The 18,799-nt window shown below is 56.8% G+C and overlaps 2 protein-coding genes across 2 annotated transcripts in view; one reads left to right on the forward strand and one right to left on the reverse strand.

Annotated features, from left to right (window-relative positions):
• Positions 1-3,139, forward strand: part of RAB20 (RAB20, member RAS oncogene family) — a 34,714-nt gene extending 31,575 nt beyond the window's left edge. Inside the window, exon 2 of the mRNA XM_046663675.1 lies at positions 2,103-3,139. Coding sequence (XP_046519631.1) covers positions 2,103-2,635 — 533 coding nt within the window. The 3' untranslated portion in view covers positions 2,636-3,139. The remainder of the gene's footprint in view (positions 1-2,102) is intronic.
• Positions 3,140-6,544: 3,405 nt separating this feature from the next.
• Positions 6,545-18,799, reverse strand: part of COL4A2 (collagen type IV alpha 2 chain) — a 191,115-nt gene continuing 178,860 nt past the window's right edge. Inside the window, exons 41-48 of the mRNA XM_046664030.1 lie at positions 15,688-15,804; positions 14,698-14,859; positions 14,485-14,583; positions 14,010-14,156; positions 13,735-13,851; positions 12,228-12,419; positions 10,746-11,032; positions 6,545-7,570 (exon numbers count right to left, since the gene is read on the reverse strand). Coding sequence (XP_046519986.1) covers positions 7,313-7,570; positions 10,746-11,032; positions 12,228-12,419; positions 13,735-13,851; positions 14,010-14,156; positions 14,485-14,583; positions 14,698-14,859; positions 15,688-15,804 — 1,379 coding nt within the window. The 3' untranslated portion in view covers positions 6,545-7,312. The remainder of the gene's footprint in view (positions 7,571-10,745; positions 11,033-12,227; positions 12,420-13,734; positions 13,852-14,009; positions 14,157-14,484; positions 14,584-14,697; positions 14,860-15,687; positions 15,805-18,799) is intronic.

Raw genomic sequence — 18,799 nt, forward strand, 5'->3', positions numbered from 1 at the left:
TAATCGCCGCCCAGAGGGTGGAACCGGATGGCAGTGGCAGGAGGGCGTGACTAACCCTGGGCCTGGCACAGCTTCGGGAGGGGGCCCCATTCTGAATTATGAATTGCCCTTTATGGGGTCAATGAACCACGTCTCCCCAGTGAATGAGGAGATAAGAAACCCAGGGACACAAACACAGGTCAAAAGTGGCCCCTGGAGACCCACCTCAATGCAAGGGGCCCCCGGCCGTGCCCTCAGCTGTGAGCTGTGCTGTTCAGACCTCAATGCAAGGGCCGCGGGCTGTGCCCTCAGCTGTGAGCTGTGCTGTTCAGACATTAGCTGTTCTAATGGTTTAACGTGGGGGAGTAGAAATACTCAAGCAGGAGGAACTCCCAGTTCGGGGGTTTGACACATCCAGGCTTCTCCTGCCTCCCTCCCTTCCTCCTGTGTCTCTCCCCCTCCTTCCCCTGTTCCGCCCTCTGTCCTCTCACCTCTCCCCTCCTCCCGCTCTCCCTCCCCCTCCATCTTCCGCTCAGCCTGCCGTTCAGGGTAAAGGTGGGGAGTTGAGACGCCCGGTGCAGGGTATAAATTAACCACTTTGCAAATCAGACCAAATTGTTACAGAACAAGCCAAGAAACCTTACATAAGAGAAAAACTGTTTTTTTTAAACAAACGGAGGGGATGACTTCTGACTTCACTTGCTGAACACATTTATTGGCATCGAGTACCAGGGGCAGGTCAAACCACGCTGCCCAGCCTTCCCGGCTGGTAGAGAGACAAATATTTATTAACCTTGTAACCAAGATGTGGTTTTGCGATTGTGTGAAGTATGGGAGCTGATCTTAGGGGGAGCGCCAGGGCGGGAGGGGTGGGAGACGGAATCTGGAAGGGGTCAGGGACCCTCTGGGAAGTGACAGCAGAAGGCCTGGGGCGATGCCCTGCCCGTGCCCACCCTGTCCCCAAAGGCTGCGTGAGAAGGAGCTGAGCCCAAGGGCGACTTATGCACAGCGCCACCTGAGTTCTCGCTGTGACTGGCTGAAACTTTGAAGACACCCATTTCCTCTAGAAACAAAGAAAACCTCCCTCTTGTGTGTGTGTGTCTGTTTCCTTGGCACCCTGCTCTGGAAAGCTGCCCTCCGGCTCTGAGGGTGGGAGCAGCCTTGGGGTTCTGGGGACCGTCTTCAGGTGTCTGGGTCCTTCTGGAACTTTCTTCTGTGGGTTTGCTCTCCCTCCCCTGGGGCTGCCACCTGAGGCCTTTGGGGGTCCTTTGCATCCCTAGTCGGGCTGTGAGCAGGTAAGGAAGGGGAGCAGAGAGGGGAGGAGGGTGAGCCTGAGGCATGAGGTGTCCTGTCTGAGCTCGCCCAGCCAGCTGGCCACGACAGGACAGGGACCAGGACGGGGGCCAGCCCTCTGGCGCTGGGCTTTCCAAATCTCTGCGGTATTGTCTGCCGCTGGGTGAAAGTGGAGGTGCCTTGTTTTCTGTGGTTTGTTCCAAAAGAGATTCCTTAGTGTGCGCCCTTGTGTGTTCTCCGTCCGTCTTTCCTCGCTTCTCAGCTCCTCCCAGCAGTCTGGCCCCACCCCCGCCGGGGCCCTCGGTGCCTCTGGGGGGCCCGAGGCAAGAGGACCAACTTGGATGGGCGCCCAGTCCTGGGGCAGCCTTGAGGTGGCACAGAACCTCGGGCACTGGAAACCATACGCCCGTGTGAAGGGCGGGTTTGCTCAGTGCCTCATCAGAACGACTGATGCTGAGATGTCCACAGACCATGTCATCGAGAATTGAGACCCCTGGTGGCAGCATTTTATTTAAACATCTTTTAAAATGCACTAGTAGGAAGAGGCCATACGACCTTTCATGAGAAGGAAGGCGGGGCCCGGGGCCGGGGTGGGGGGGTGGGGGGAGGTGATGCGCCTGCAGACGCCCGGAGGAGGAGGAGGGCATTGCATTTAGATCCCATGGGGCCTGGGCCAGTCACTTCGTCTTTCTGCACGCCAGTGTCTTGCTCCAGTCTAGCCACACCTACATTTGGGATCACGGTTGCAGCATCCCTCTCGTGTGGCGTGGTGGGTGGGTGCATCCCCAGGGGAGAGATAACCAGTGTCTTTCTTTCCCTCTCCCCGCCAGGGCGCGAGCAGTTCCATGGCCTGGGTTCCATGTACTGCCGGGGGGCGGCCGCCGTCATCCTCACCTACGATGTGAACCACCTGCAGAGCCTGGTGGAGCTGGAGGAGCGGTTCCTGGGCCTGACGGACACGGCCAACGCCGACTGCCTCTTCGCCATTGTGGGGAACAAGGTGGACCTCAGGGAGAAGGGGGCTGCGGAGAGCCAGGAGGAGGACGGACACAGCCCCGGGATGGCCAGCGGCGGCTGCGCATCGCTGAAGGTGCCCAAGCAGGTGCGGCCGGAGGACGCCATGGCGCTTTATAAAAAGATCCTGAAGTACAAGATGCTGGATGAGAAGGACGTGCCGGCCGCTGAGCAGATGTGCTTCGAGACCAGTGCCAAAACTGGGCACAACGTGGACCTGCTGTTTGAAACCTTGTTTGAGATGGTGGTGCCCATGATCCTGAGGCAGAGATCCCAGGGGCCAGCGCAGACTGTCGACATCACCAGTTACAAGCCACCCGGACGGACCAAGGCTGGGTGCTGTGCCTGACTCATGGGGCCCCCAACCCCAGTTTACACGATTGGCAGGTGTGTGGCCACCGAGCTGTGGTCAGAAGGGGCACAGAAAGTCAACGAGTTACTTTGTGACGGCGCCTGGAGGAGACCCGAGCGGAAGGAGCAGCTGGTTATGAGGAGAAGGTCAATGTGCACAGTTGCCTGCGTCTCCATCGCTGCCTGGGGAGGTGGGGAGCAAATGAATCATCTACAGAAAGCGCTCTGCTGAGCCGAGGCTGCTGGAGGCCTGTGCCCTCGCGGCTCCCTTCCTGACTGCCTGGCTCCCCGGAGCCGTTGCCTGGCCGTGTGCACCTGTCGGCACCTGCACACCTTCCCGCTTCTTGTGCTCAGATGTCCCACTTCACTGTGATTTATCTTTGGTCCCTGTATCTTGAGGCATCATAATGATTCTCGATGTGAATTTATATGAAATCAGGAATCACCTTTTTTATATTGGTTGCAGCAGCGTGAGCGACACATATTATTAAAGAGGATTTGAGAAGGACCTTGGTGTGGGACTCCACTGGTGTAGACTTGATTTGGGGCCCCGTGGACTCCTGGCTGGGGAACCTTGGGAGATGGCTGTGCGTGTGAGGTACTTCTCCCTGTCTTTAAAAGCTACAGTGAGTCCTTCTAAATTCCAGAATATTCAGATTGGCCCATCTGCATAGTTGTCTTAATGGCATGAGTTCCAATAATAGAAGCGAGACTAACAGCTCTGTTTTTAGGTCTGTTTGGGTCCCCTGGCAGTTGCTGAATCAGCAGCCCCCTTTCTGGTAGCTGGTGGGTGGGCTGCTTTGTTATTAGAAGATGCTGACACAGGGAGGCTGTGAGACAACAGTTCTTGTTTTCTTAGAGGATTAACTGAGAGCAAGTGGGCCAGCCTCGGGCTCTTTGTGGGGAGGGGGCCTCAGCAGCTGGGGCTGCTCTGACAGCACACGGATGGGTGGCTTCAGCGGCCGACATCTATTTCTCACAGTTCTGGAGGCAGGAATCCAAGATCGGGGCTCCAGCCGATGCAGTTTCTGGTGAGGACACCCTTCCGTAGCTTGTGGGCGGCCACTTTCCCACCGTGTCCGCATGTGGTGGAGACAGAGTGAGCTCTGGTCTCTCTTTCCTCATAAGGGGGCTAATCCCATTACAAAGACCCCCCCCCCCCCCCCCCCGCCCCATGACCTCCCAAAGACCCCACCTCCACATACCATCACACTGGGGGTTAGAGCTCCAACATGTGGGTTTTGGGGGGAACACAAGCATTCAGTCCATAACAGGAAGCAAAGGGAGACAGAAGGCCGGTGAGAAAACAATGTTTTGTGAGGAGTTTTTTGGTGGGGTGGTCGGTTATCTGGCTGGATGGCCCTGAGCTCTATTCTGGGCCCCTGCAGGCCCGCCTCTGCCCGTGCGGGGCGCCTTCTCCGGGAGAGTGAACGCACCCGGCCTGCAGGATGAAGCTGGCACAGCCCCCTGTGTGACAGGGCACCTCAGTTAAGGTGTCCGGTTCCCAAGGCCCCTCTTGAGGGCTCACACTTCAATTTCACAACCGTAGCCCACTGAAAAGTGAAAACAGGTCACTTTGGTTAGTTTTCATCAATTTGGTTTAATTTGCCATTGGACAGGCAGGGGGTGTATTTATCTTCACTAAAGTGCGTCTTTGCTGGTGACACAGCTAGGAAATATGCCACCACCCAGAGGCCCTGGAGCTTGCCTTTGGAGGCTGTGGAGGGAAAAAGTGTCCTGTGAATTGTTTCTGTGGCTCCTGCTTGAAGGCAGGGCTGGCTGAGTGGATTCCCAAGGCCCTTTCCTCCCGAATATTCTTAAATTATCTTGCCCTTCTGCCCTGAGCACCCCTGGCTTGGGTCCCCGAATGGCCACAAGCTCTGGGAGGTTGCCCAGGGATGGCACATTCTCCATCAACACCATGAAACATTCCTCCCTTGCTCGTCGCCCTCAAAATAGACCTCTCTGGGATCTGTCCCAAGTGGACTTTGGACGCCAGCCTGGCTCTCGATAGGCAGCCTGGTCCTTGGGCCCCAGCCTGCTCACGGATTTCTGGCCCTGATCTCATATGGGCCCCGTTCCTGACGAGGGAGCCAGCTCAGTTCTGGGGAAGCATCAGGTGGGTCAGGGCCGCTGGGGTCTCGGGGAGGTGAGCAGGGCCAGTCCTGCCTGTTCCCCATCCAGGGACTAGCTGGCCTGGGGAGGGCCACCGTCATCTCCAGGACGCACAGCGTGGGTGTCTCCGGGGGCACCTCCCCCCTCCTCCTTGGCCTCACTCAGTGGTTCACGCCCTGTGAGGGGGCCTGGATCGAGCTCCACCTGGTGAGAGGGAGGTGTGGGGATCCCCCCACAAAATCCTCATTGTCCAGATGCACGGATTCCTTTCCCAAGAACTCTGCAGGTAAAACTGACTTTTCTAAGTGTAGAATTAGGGGTAAGTGGTCCCCCCCACAGAGAAGCTGGACCCCGTCCCTGTATGATGGCCTCTGTGGAAATGGCTGCAGTTTCACGGCCAGTTTGTGCCATCGCATGACCCACACCTTCTGAGCCTGCCTGCACCCTGGCTGCCCTTTGCTCTCGAGCTTGGGCCATGGGAGGGAGGCAGGGCTTCCGAGTCAGCCCCCAGTTCTGCAAGGCCGCCCAAGAGTCAGCCTGCAGATGGGGCGGGCGTCAGGGGCTGCCGGGGTGTATGTCCTGTTGGGAGGATGTCTTCCCCGTGCCTTCCTTCGTGGCTCAGCACCTGGCTCTGATGTGTGGACCACACAGAGGCCTCAAAGCTAAGCCAAGTCGAGCAGGAGTCAGGACTGAGACGACGAACGTCATGACTGCCCCTTGATGGTGGGGATTGGAGTCTGGAATCAGCAGCTGCCTCCACAGGCCTCGTGGGGGGGCGCTGCACTGGGCATCCTTCAAGCTCCAGCCTCACGGCCTCTGGGGCCATCCTTTTGCCATGGTGGTTGCTATGGAAATCAGCCATGTACAGGTGTGGCCCACAGTACCTTGCATCATCTTCGCCTGGCTCTCTGCCACCCCCACCTGGGATGCCACAGGGCCCCGCTGAGCCACGGCACCCCTGGGAGTGTGTGGGAGCCAACACTCATGGGCAACCCTTGACCACTGGGGACAAGAGCTGGAGGCTGCAAACCTTTCCTGTGCTCTGGAGGGACAACCTGAGGCTCCTTGTGTGGCCTGCCTCCATGGGTCCCCGCAGGATAGAGACCTCAATTGCCCATGGCGGTAACCCCCTTAGCAAGGCGCCCTCCTTCCTGGGTCCGCTCTGCCCGGGCCCACTCCATCCCCTGGAATCCCATCCCCAAATAACCCTCCTGCATAGAGTCCTGGTCTCGTCAGCTTCTGGGGGAAGAAAAGCCGAGCCAGCTGCTGATCTGTTTCAAATAACATTATCTGGTGGAATACTTGCTGCATTGTGTTACGTAGAAATTGTTCTTAGAAAAAGCTTAATAGGAGATTGAATGTTAAAGGGTAAAAAGAAATTCTGTGAGTGGGTTCCCAAAGGTCAGCTGGGCTCCAGAGAAACTGAAGCCAGAAACGTGTCTTGGAGACTATTTCTTGGAAACGCTGTGATTTGACTTGGACGTCCTGTCGGAACGAATCGAAGGGCATTGGAAGGACGTTTGTGAGGGACCCACCCTCCTAATTCCCAGGAGAGACGGCTGGGAGGTTTTCTCGAAAACTTAAGGGTTATAAGCACCAACAAAGCTCCCTGAGGCATGAATGACGATGCCTCAGACTGGGGTTCAGGTCTGCAGAAACTTGAACGGTGAGCGCGTGCAGCCAAGCTGCGCACGTTGCTGGCTGTCGCTCGGGCCAAGGTGGTGCCCCGGCTCCCGGCAGATTTTGTGCTCTATACTCGGGAAAGTTAAGGCAGGCAACAACGTGGGTATAAAAATGTTCAAAACCAACTTTTATTCTGTGGTTGTTACATGGGATAGAGTGGCCGTGGAGTGCATGCGCCACAGGAGCGGAGGGCCAGTCTCCAGGCGGGCTGGCCAGCGGGCACCCCGGCCGCCTGCACGGCTGGCTGTCGAGGGGCCTGGCAGACGCAGGGGTCAAAGGGCTCTGCCGCCAGGGAGCTGTGCCAAACCCAATGGCCTGTGAGGACGTGGCGGAGGGATGGGCTGGAGTGTGACCGTCGGTGTTGTGAAATGAAAGGCACGGTCTGGCCGCCTGCGGGCATGGGGACAACCCATACCCACAGGCCGGGAGGAAACAGTGCTGTCATCACGTCGGCCTAGAGAGCAGGGCCGGCCCCCGGGAGACCCTCAGCACGGCTTCCTCCATCTCTACCCCCCTGTTAAGTGAGTTAACTAAGGGGTGGCCTGTGGCCCCAGGAAGCGCAGTGCCTGCTCGGGGACAGGTGAGAGGTCAGCTACAGCTAGCGCGGAGCGGGGGCTACGGTGACGGGGTGCTGGGGTGGGAACGGGCTCCTATACGAGGGGGGAGTGTCACTGTCACAGGCACCCGCTCTGCAGGGGGTGTGGCCGGCGCCTGTTGACGACCCGGGCTACTGGGTCTAAGTGCTAGTGCTGGATTCCTTTGGTGACTTTGGTTTGTTTTTTAAAGGAAAGAGTGAAATGGATCTTGGGTCGGCAGCTGAGGTAATAGGTTAAGAATGAGCACCAAGGTGGCCGCGCCGCGGTGGCCGCAAGCGGGCTCACAGGTTCTTCATGCACACCTGGCAGCGGCTGATGTGTGTGCGGATGAGGCCTGCCTTGAGTGTGTCGGCGGAGGGCGCGCCCTGGAAGCTCTGCTCGGGGATGGTGGTGAGCCAGAAGCTGTACTTATTGGCGTAGTAGTGGCAGGTCCCACGGCCCCCGTTGCACTCGATGAAGGGCGTGGCGCGGAAGTCCTCCAGACAGCTGCCCGGTGACACCAGCGACTGGCCGCCACCCTCGTCGCCCGCGGCCGTGTGCTGCGTAGAGGGGAGACGGGACGGGGCAGGGCTGTGAGCGGCTTGTCACTGAGGGCCTTCCTCCAACTGAACCACAAACAGTGAATATCCCTCTGTGTCGACAGAGACCACCGGTGACATCCCCTCGAACGCCAGGGGTGGGCCAAGGACACGGGGGAGCCGTGCAGAGGGCGCGGCCGTGGGTGAATGTCCGCCAACATGGACAGATGATCATGGTTTGTGGTTAAGTGACAACCCGAACAGCAACAAAGCAGGTCAGAGTCAGAGGCTACAGTGGACTGCAATTTAGGGAGAAAAGTACCATCTACCCCGTCATCCATTCAAAGAATGAAGTGTCTGCCTGGCAGAAGAGATACCAAAATATTGACTTTCTTTTAAAGGAAAAAGAAAATCAATACGTGGGTCGGCATCTGAGGTTGAGTTAAAAAGAATCAGCAGAGAAAGAGACAGGCTGAGCCCCCCTCTGCTGACGATCACACAAGGAAGGGAGCACGGGCCGATTTCCTGATCTCCTCTCGTTAGAAAATCTCTACTTGCTGATTTTTCTACAATCCACATGGACTGCTCGTGTGATTAATTCAGAGGGCTGCTAATTAAGAATGAGTCACTGGAGGGGCCGGTACAGGGGCGTAGTGGTTCAGTTCCTGTGCTCCCCTTGGGCAGCCCAGGGTTTGTAGGCTCGGATCCCAGGTGTGGACCTACATACTGCTCGTCAAGCCATCCTGTGGCAGCATCCCACATAAAACAGAGGAAGACTGGCACAGATGTTAGCTCAGGGCCAATCTTCTTCACCAAAAAAAAAAAAAAAAAAAAGTTTCACTGGAGATGACCCTGCAGTGCCAGCTGGAAGACTGGGCCGAGGGTCTGAGGGAACATTTTCTTTGTCACTTTCAAGTTGTACTTTCTTTTGGTTTCATAAACATTTTAGTTTTTATTAAGGCACATAGTAGGCCCCCGGACCCCAACGCTTGTCTATGAGAAGTGTCACATGGCTTGGGGGAGCCAGCCTTGAGTGGAGAGCAGGGTGTGGAAGAGGAGTGTCGCACCTATGGTCTGCAGGGGACAAGAGGCCCGGGCAGGGCCCCGGTCAGCCTGTTCTGGGCACACGACAGTGACAGCCAGCCCTCTGACGAGTTTGCTCGCAGCAGCAGTCCTCCCACCCTGGGGCGACAAGCTCCGGTGGCAGGAAGCAGGCACGTCTGCACTGTCTCGGCCCCACTGGGAGCTGCAGAGCCAGGACCAGCCAGGCCGGGTAAGGGCTCGGAGTTTGGTCCACAGCCACAGGCACACCTACACACGTCCATGCAAGTGCACACACTGTGCCTTCGGGGCACGGCAGGTCCCAGGGGTTGGGGGCTCAGAGGCGTCACAGAAGCAGAGGCGGCGTACACTGCCCTGGTGCTGACAGAGGGAAGTGCTCAGGCCGCGAGGCCAGCTTGGACATTTGGGTTTGGGACACCGCTCCCTTCATGAGGAAGAGGCTCGGTTTTAACGTCTGAATTGCACAGTGGGAGTTAAAAAAAAAAAAAAAAGTAGGGGTGCACTATGGAAAACAGTATGGAGATTTCTCAAAAAGTTAAAAACAGAAATACCCTATGACCCAGCCATCCCACTACTGGGTATCTATCCTAAGAACCTGATATCAGAAATCCCAAGAGTCCCTTGCACCCCTATGTTCATCGCAGCATTATTTACAATAGCCAAGACGTGGAACCAACCTACATGCCCAGAAACCGATGATTGGATAAAGAAGATGTGGTATATATACACAATGGAATACTACTCAGCCATAAAAAAAGACAAAATTGGCCCATTGGCAGCAACGTGAATGGACCCCGAGGGTATTATGTTAAGCGAAATAAGCCAGTCAGAGAAAGACGAACTCTATATGACTCCACTCATAGGTGGAAGTTAATATATTGACAAGGAGATCTGATCGGTGGTTACCAGGGAAAAGGGGGGGTGGGGGGAGGGCACAAAGGGGGAAGAGGTGTACCCACAACATGACTAACAATAATGTACAACTGAAATCTCACAAGGTTGTAATCTATCATACATTAAAAAAAAAAAAAAAAAAAGTAGGAGTGGCTGGAGCTTGTCCCTCCTGACACAGAGGCATCTGAAGCTCACGGGGACCACCAGAGGGCCGCCCTGTCCGTCCCCAAAAGTCACCTCCCATGATCGGCTTCATGAAAAGCGGAATGTCCACCAGTCCCTGCACAACATTCGCATCCTGTTGCTTCCAATTACAGCAACAGTAATGCCTCTAAGAATATTAAAATATCAATACTTTTCTTTCCTTACCTAGAATCTAGGATTTTTTCCCTGTTGTTTTGACAAAATTAGCAAACATTTTATAATTTATATACTATGCTGTTAATATAGTTTATGAAATATTCAACAGGTTGGGTATCCAGTCAATATAGCTGGAGTTATGACCGTCATAAGAAACATGAGTGCAATAATTGTAAACACGAGTGCTACCCCCACTGGGCTCTCCTCTCCCCCCAAAGCGGGGAAGTAAGTGGGAAAGCTGCAAGAGAGCCTGCTGGGGCGCAGTCTCTTCCCTTGATTTTAAACTGAACCTGAGTGGGCCCAAACCCGAGTTCTCTATTTTATACCCAATGGCGATCTGATGCTGGTATTCCAGGATTTTCCTCATCAGTATACACCTGCTTAAACCAACAGACTTAAAGAGATGTTAAATGTTTAACACATTACATAGAAGTAAATGCTGACAGATGCTTCCTGAGGGCATTCTGGGTTCCGGATGGAGTCTACACAAGATACTCAGGGATCCAGAGAAAATGCTTCCCAGATTTTACCACCTGATAAACCAGAAGAGCTTCACCTTTGGTGCTCTTCTTATTGAGATGGACAACAAGCCAAATTTATCCTAGTTACAGCCCATCCAAACAGGCCCCCTCAGGGTGGGGGCAGCCTCAGGCCTAGGCACGTGGCTCCGTTAGTGAAGTACAGGCTGGATTCTAAGCTCTCACTCATCCCCTGGGCCAGGTGCCCTTGTCTAGTGCACAACCTCAACAGCTGCCCTATCTGATTATTCTTACAAAGGCAGCTCTTTTTGCTGCCTCCCCAGCGAGGGTATGGTCAGGAAGAGGAACTAGATTTCCACCTGCTTCCATGCTCTGCGAGAGAGCAGGCAAGTCCTACATACCATGAGGAAGGAATATCCGATCCACAAACTCCGCCATCCGGCTGGGCAGTGGGGAATGGAGACGTCTTGGCTGTGGACCGCTATGGCGACGGCCGGGGCCTCACACACAGAGCAGCGGCTGATGTAGGGCCTGATGTCCTCCTCGGCCACGGGCATCATGGGCAGCGGGGCGGTGGTGGAGAGCCAGTAGGACTTGTCGTTGCGGCTGGCGTAGTAGCAGACGTCGCCGGGGTTGCAGTAGAGGAAGGGCATGGTGCTGAACCGGGCCAGGCAGGAGCCTGCTAGTCCTGCGGAAGGAGTCACAGCTCAGTGTGGCCGGAGATGCTCCTCTAGTCTGGAGGCCCCACGTCAGGGACCTGGTGAGGCTCAGCCATGCATGGGGTAGGCACCAAGCTGGGACTTTCCAATTCCTTTTCTGGGACCCAACTAGCCTGGCATTTTAGCCCTGCTCTTCTAGACGTTTCCACACATGCCCTGGACTGAGATGGGCCAGCAGGAGGAGTCTTTATGAAAGAGCGCTTGGGCGAGGCCCATGTTGGGGTGTCTCCTTAAAACACCAGCCCCAAGACACCAGGGTGGCCGCCAAGAGGAGGGCCCGGCTCGGCACAGCGCACGGGCCCTCCTGGAAGGGGCTCTGGCTGCCCCACCCCCAAATAACTACTGCTTCTGGGTAAACACATCGCTTTATATCAGGGCCAGAGTGACTCATGCTGAGTGGGGTTCCCTCTCACATCCGTGGCGCACAAGCTCGGAGCCGAGGCTGGGTGCCCCCTGGACGCCTGTCGGGCGCCGTGCTGCCTGCTGGGCCCTGTTCTCAGCTTGATTTCAGGCCCTCATCCGTGTCTGCTTTGCCCACTTTTTAAGAACTTCTTACGGCAGTGGACCACACAGATAGGAGCGTGCACCATCATCAGAACTCGGCCTCACGGATTTCCACAAGGCACTGCCCTCGAGGTGGCCGCTGACCTGGCCATGACACCCAGCCTCAGGCCCCTGGCCTGCTCTGAGCCAGGCCGCTACGGTTGCTGTGTATGCTTAAGGCGTCTGAATTCCTCTTGGCCACCACGCTCACTTGCACTAACACGGGCACACACGTATCCACGTACCCATTTTCCTGGGGGTCCTATGTGACTGCCAGCCCCTCATGCCCTGGCCTGACCGTCCACAGAACTTGGGGTGGAAAGAAAGAAGGGGGTGAAGCAGCTGGTGACCTCCGGGCAGAGCGGGGCGAGCACGAGGCTGGCCCCGCAGGAGCCCTGGAAGTTGCTGTGGGTTAAGAGGCAGGTCTCTGTGGTCCTGACCTGAGGTTTAGGGCATCACAGGCCATTTTGATCTTTTCTGAAACTGCGGGGGTGTGGACGGGCCCAGTGCCTTCAACCAGGAGAGACCCATCCACCTGAGAGGACCCATGACCCTCGCCGTGGCCGCTCCATCCTGACCACCCCCAGCGGGCTGGCCCCGGGGCTCACGGGCGGTACCTACCCAGGTCCTGGTTGTGGGCCTTCTCCTGGCCTTCAAAGTACAGCAGGCTGTACCCACTCCACAGCTTGTTCATGCCCACGGGGCACATGGGCTCCTGGTCCGTCTGACTGTGCTTCACCAGCAGGTAGCCAATGCTGACGCTGCGGCCGGGCATGCCGGGCAGGCCTGGGCTCCCCGGGCGGCCTGGCTCCCCTAGGGTCCGAGAGAGAGCAGCTACCTTTCAGCTGCTGTGTGGACCTTGGCCCACAGTGCACAGCTGACATCGCACGGCAACATTTACGGCTGCCGCTCTGCTTTCTCCCAAGGCTGAGCTCTGGCCTTTGTAGCCAGGAGCCCCCTGGCGAGGCCTTGCCCTATGGTCCACGCTCAGCCACCGTGGGATGACGCCACTGATGTTCAGTGACAGAGCTGAACAGGGGGCGCTGACACTGATTGAGAACTAGACATCTCGGAGCTAGAGGGTCCCTAGAGGTATCTCAGCCCAGGTCCCACTGACGAACGAGCCTCCTTGACCCCAAGTGGCAGCCCCCTTTGCTGGATGCTTCTGGGAGAGGCAGCCAACTGCAACCTGGGTCTTTCCCAGGGTTAGAAACCTACCTCCTGTAACATCCACTCAGGGGGCTCGATTGTGCCCCTGGAACATAAAGGACCTCTAACTGCCTCCCCCAGGACCACCCTTCAGATGCTGGAAATCGGCTGTCCCGGGGGAGCCTGCCTTCCCCTCCCCTCCTTCCCACCAGGGACGTTTTCACATCTCGTCACTGTCTCATCTCGTCACTTTCTCTGCCCTTCGCTGTCCTGGTCTCCCAGCCTGGATGGCCCCCGTCTGTCCACATGTGTCTACAGATGTGCATCCCCCACGTTACTAATCTCCTGGCTGGGGGTCAGTCCCTCAGGAGGCGGTGGACTGCTACTTCCTGTGATGTGGACACTGACAGCACCGCCCGCGTTCACCTTTAGTGCAGCACTCCTGCAGCTGGCTCAGACTGCACGGTGCACCACAGCACACCTCGAGAATGCTTTTTGCACACCTTGTATTATTTATGCCCTGTCCTATCCTGCACGTGCACAGATAATTTTAAGAAATCACTAATACAAGACTTTACAATGGCTCCTGTTCATGTAATTGGTTTCCCTCAGCATATTGCCTCAGGCCTTCAAGATCTTTATGATCCTGTGTCTAGAAGTATGTTGACTGCCTCCTTCTCTGAGGCATCTGCAGATGTCTCAGAGGAGGGAAGGAAGCCAGCTGTCCTGGGGGCTCTGTGCCAGGTGTCCTGCCAGGCACAGGTACTAGGGAGCGGGGCAGGTGTTACAGAGTACCCAGGCTGCAGCAAGGGCCCAGGAGCCACGGTGGGGGTGCAGAGTAGAAAGGTGGCAACCTCCCACCTCTGCTTGTCTATGACTCGTTTATCCCCTCCCGGAGCACCACAGTCCATGCGTCAGACCCACAGTGGGACCTGGAAGACGTCCCTGCCCTCTGCCCCCTTTGCCGTCCGCCACTCACCTTCCTGGCCAATTGGTCCCTGGTGCCCCATGGGCCCCTGGTCTCCTCGGAATCCAGGAACGGCAGACACACCGCCTCTTCCCTGGGGCCCCGCCTTCCCCGGAGCCCCACGGAGCCCTGTGCAGCCACGGAAACAGGTGTGAGCGCCGTGGAAAGAGAGACGACGCTCGGCATCGCTGGTGCTTAACGCACGCTTTCCAGCAAGAAGACACAAGCGGAAACCAGGCCAATGGGAAAAGCAGCTGTTCCCTGCGGCCCCATGCCAGGGCTCCTACCTGGTTCTCCTGGGGGGCCCTGGGGCCCCATCTCTCCCTGCGCCCCCGGGGGGCCTCTTCTTCCCTGCGGACCCACTGGCCCCCGCTGGATGGCAATCTTCTGAGGGATTCCTGCAATCCCCGGGGACCCCACAGCACCTGGGGTACCTGGAGGGGAAAAGAAAGGCCAGTTGACACACGGGAACCACTTCACTTTCTTGCTCTGATCTTGACTCCAGTTTTTCACCTGTTGAAACCAGTCTTGGAGCTTCTAGAACAATCTCACCCCAGAGACGAGATGGACAATCTCCCACCTGGCAGGTGGCTCAGTGCTGCCCTTCTGGCATCACTGTCATTCCCTGAGCCCCCCGGGAGCCTCGGAAGGCCCCTCTTGGCTTCCCCTTTGCACATTAGGGTTTGGGCCCATGCTCCCGCAGTCCTCCCCAGTGCCAGCTGACCTGAGCAGGCGGCTCTGCCGGTGCAGATGGTCACTTACCCGGGAGTCCGCGGTCTCCTTTGGGTCCCTTGGGACCTCGGTCGCCCACGCTCCCGGTGGGTCCTGTGTTCCCCATGAATCCTTGCTCACCTCTGGGCCCTTCCGGACAAGCAGGACATTGAGGACACCCACGTCCAGGTGGGGGCTCCAGTCACCTCTGCCCAGCGCCACCAGCCTCCCCCAGAAGAGGAGCCTCTGAAAGGGTGCGGTTACCTTTTTCTCCTGGGAGACCAAACACGCCAGGCCGGCCTTGGGGCCCAGGGTCTCCGCCCCATCCTTTGGTCCCTGGGTTTCCGGGACCTCCTGGGTTCCCCTCCTCTCCTTTGCTCCCGGGAAGAGCAGCAGGCCCAGGTGGCCCTGGGGGACCTCGATAACCTATCGACATTGGTCAAAGAAAGGGGAGTTGAGGGGCTGGCCCACTGGCACAGTGGTTAAGTGCGCACGTTCCGCTTCGGTGGCCCGGGGTTTGCCGGTTCGGATCCCGGGTGTGGACACGGCACCACTTGGCAAGCCATGCTGTGGCAGGTGTCCCACATATAAAATAGAGGAAGACGGGCACTGACGTTAGCTCAGGGCGAGTCTTCCTCAGCAAAAAGAGGAGGATTGGCAGCAGATGTTAGCTCAGGGCTAATCTTCCAAAAAAAAAAAAAAAAGAAAGGGGAGTGAAATGGGAGGAAGGTAGGGTCATGGCATGCAGTGCCGGGCGCCACCAAAGGAGGCGCCCAGGGGGCCTGACGCAAAGTCATCCGTTTAGGGGACGTTCTTCGGCAAGTCTGTAACACTGGACGAAGTGTTTTTTTTATTGAGGTAAAATATCTGTACCATAAAACTTACCATCTTAACCATTTTTTTACGGTTCAGTAGCATTAAGCACACTCACACTGTTGTGCAACCATTGCCACCATCCATCTCAGATCTTTTCATCTTTCCAAACGGACACTCTGTCCCCATTAAACACTAACTCCCAGTCCCCTCCCTCAGCCCCTGGGGACCCCATTCTCCTTTCTGTCTCTAGGAATGTGACGGCTCTGGGACCTCATAGCAGCGGAATCACACAGTATCTGTCCTTCGTGGCTTACTTCACTCAGCATAATGTCCTCGAGTCAGGAAGGAAAGGCTGTCTGTCCCTAACGGAGTCAGGGCATCGCCAGCTCCTGCCCCCAGAGACTGCAAAGCATAGAAAGAAGCGTGAGTCCTGCTTACCTTCCAGGCCGAATATCCCAGGCGCCCCTTTGTCACCAGGTGACCCAGAGATGTTGGAAGGGGGGGTGATGCCTGGGAAGCCCCGAAGTCCCGGACTCCCGACTGGGCCTCGCTCCCCTTAGGAGGGAAACAGAAGTCCTTTTTAGTGCCAGCATCCAGCTTCTTGACCTCTGTCTCCCCCGCATGCTCACCTGTCTGGGAGCACGGCCGCCAAGGAGAGGCGGTGATGGAAGGGGCCCCAAGGCCAAGCACACTGCAGGCCCTCGGGGTGGGTTCGGGGAGGCAGGGGCTGTGTGGGCCCCACTTCCCAGCCCCCTTCTGCTGCCTTGAGGGTCCCAAGGACCCAGCTCTGCTGGGTTCTCATCCTTATGGGCACGCTACTTGCTCAAGGGACCGCCTGCCCATGCTTGGCTGCAGGCCTGGCCAAGAGTCACTCCTGCTCGCGATACTGCTGCCCGTGGGTGATGCCTCGGCCCCGCTAGGAAGGCCTCACCTGAGAGCTTAGCTCTGTCGGCTCGGCTAGCACTTGTGATGGGGTGGAAGGTTCCAGAATGGGCAAGACGAGGCTGACGGACTGCATGGATGTTTTAGTCCTCCCTGTGACCATCTTTCAGTATGTCGGATCCTGGCTCTGGACAGAGTCCATCCTCACTACTCAGATTTTGTATTTTCCACGTTGCCTCCTCACTAAGACTTGCTATGACCCCAAATCGATACTTGCGGCATTCCTAGTTACCAACGACTGTTGATGGAAATGTGACCAGGGGCTGGCCGGACCCTGACCTGTGTGTCCACTAGGGGCAGAGGCTCCGTGTTCACCAAGTCAGCGTGTGCGGCGACTTTACAGAACATCACGTCTGCAGGGAACCAGAATCGACCACATTGAGTCAGGGGCTGGAGCCGGGTGGCTCTCGTCGAGGACAGACCATGGAGGGCAGTCCCCACACGAGGGATCAGTGGGAATTCTACTGCTCCCTGAGCTCGAGTCAACACGTCACTGACGGGCGCCCGTATGTGCCAGGTGGGCTGGGCGCTGCCGAGGCCGTGGGGAGCGAACGGCCAGCGGGGAAGGCCGTTAGCTCTGTCCTAATCGCCATACGAGTTTCTGTGTTCCCCTGAGTTCTGGGCACTGAGAGGTTAGTACCAGAACCCTGCAAAAAATCCGAATGGCGGAGTGTCCAGGGACCATCGTTTCCAGTCTGGAGAGAAGAGTGAGCTGGGGCAACACAGTCAAATGTGTGAGACCAGAACAGGTAACCAACAGTGGGCTCCTGTGTCCCCACGTGGTTTTGTGATTAATCGATGTTCATTAGCAACACGAGGGACTTCCACACCGGGGCTCTGATGCCCATCATGGGGAAAGGACCCATTCATGTGACTTCTGAGTGGGACGGAGAAACACTTAGAAGGGTGTCGCCTTGGTCTCACTGATTACAGGCCATAAGCAGGCGGATTTACTAACCCTGCAGGGACAGACCAGCTGCCACCTCCAGTTTGATATAAAATGACACCCGTGGAGCTGTTACTATTGTCACAAAGTAACTGAAACAGATGGTGAGGGTCAGGGGATAAGAGGACGACTCTGGGGTTAGAGGATGCAGACTGGCCAGATGCCCACGAAAACACACAGAACCTCACTCTGGGAGCCGTCACTTGCCCACGAGAACATGGAGCGAGCGGGCGTCAGCTGGCTGGAATCAGGATCCAAACAACTCCGTGTGCCGGCTGGCCCCCACGGATCTCCCTAAGTACTGAAATAAGCACTCTGACTAATGCAGGGGCGAGGAAAGGCCACTGTGCACAGCTCAAAGGCAAACCATGACCCAAAGGCAAATGTCAGCCGCAGAGATAACTGAGGCCGCAAATTCGAGCTTCTGGCCTGAGATGTCACTCGTTCAATGGACGCCAATAGAGTGGGATTATTTCCCTATTGTCAGAGAAGAGAGTCAGGCCTGACGGACCAGCCTGGGAATGTCACTCGCAAAGTCACCTTTCCCTTATCCCGGCCAGAGGCTGAGGCCCGGGGGCAGCAGGAAGATCTGCTCTGGCCTCCAGGACTGCTCAGAGGCCACCAGGTCATTGGGTGATTGTGACCTTCATGCAGGATGAGGGTCTCGTAGAGGACGATGGCTTTAAAGAAGGGACGCTGTGCTCAGGATTGTTGGGAGCCCGAGGCACGCTCTGGGTCCCCTTGACGGCGTGCGGGGATCTGCACCTTCGGTTCAGGCAGAGTTTTGAGAAACGGACGCTGCACAGGCGAACGGGCGATGGGACTGTCAGGGCTCAGTTAGGGACGTTCTGGGGCACACATAACTTCTCCAACTGAGGTCAGAGTTTCCCTAGTTTACAACATTCCCCCAGGACAAACATTTACCAAGCACTTATCCCACACCAGGCACTTGGCCGAGGTACAAATGGGGGAATGAGAGGTAACTTCTGCCCTTGTGGAAACTGTAACGGTGCCTCGTTGTCAGTTTCAGAGCCTGAACAGCACGCCGTGTGAGTCAAACCTCAACCCTCGTGACACGGACGGTAAGAGCTGATGCTCTGTGAGCGCTGTCCTCGGGCCAGGACTGCGTGGCATTGATGCCTCGCTTCCCTCTGTCCCCCTGCGCGAGGTCTCACCTCCATCTCCACCGGAGTCTTTCCCGTCGCTGTGTCCCCTGACCCCTCTCAGAGGGCAGACAGGTGAACTGACAAGCATGACTGAAAAAATGCCATGTTTCGAGGCCCTTCGCGAAGCCAGCACTGATGGCTGGGCTCCTGTGTGTGAGAGCCTCATCTGTACTACCTCACTGAATCCTCCCAGCGCCCAGACAGGGCGTTTCTCCCCTCATTTTGCAAAGTTGTGTCAAGATCACACTGCTCATGAGGCAGCACAAGAACACACACACACAGGCATCTGACTCTATAGTGGCGGGAACGGCCAACTCCACTGAGGACTCTTGGGGGGCTTGTGACAGTAGACTGACCCTAGATCCTCATCCCTGAGTAGGGTCTGTGCTGGTGGACTGATCCTAGATCCTCACCCTTGACTGGGGTCTGTGCTGGTGGACTGACCCTAGATCCTCACCCCTCACTGGGGCCTGTGCTGGTGGACTGACCCTAGATC

Source organism: Equus quagga, chromosome 6, assembly GCF_021613505.1.
Source record: "Equus quagga isolate Etosha38 chromosome 6, UCLA_HA_Equagga_1.0, whole genome shotgun sequence".
Lineage (NCBI taxonomy): Eukaryota > Metazoa > Chordata > Mammalia > Perissodactyla > Equidae > Equus > Equus quagga.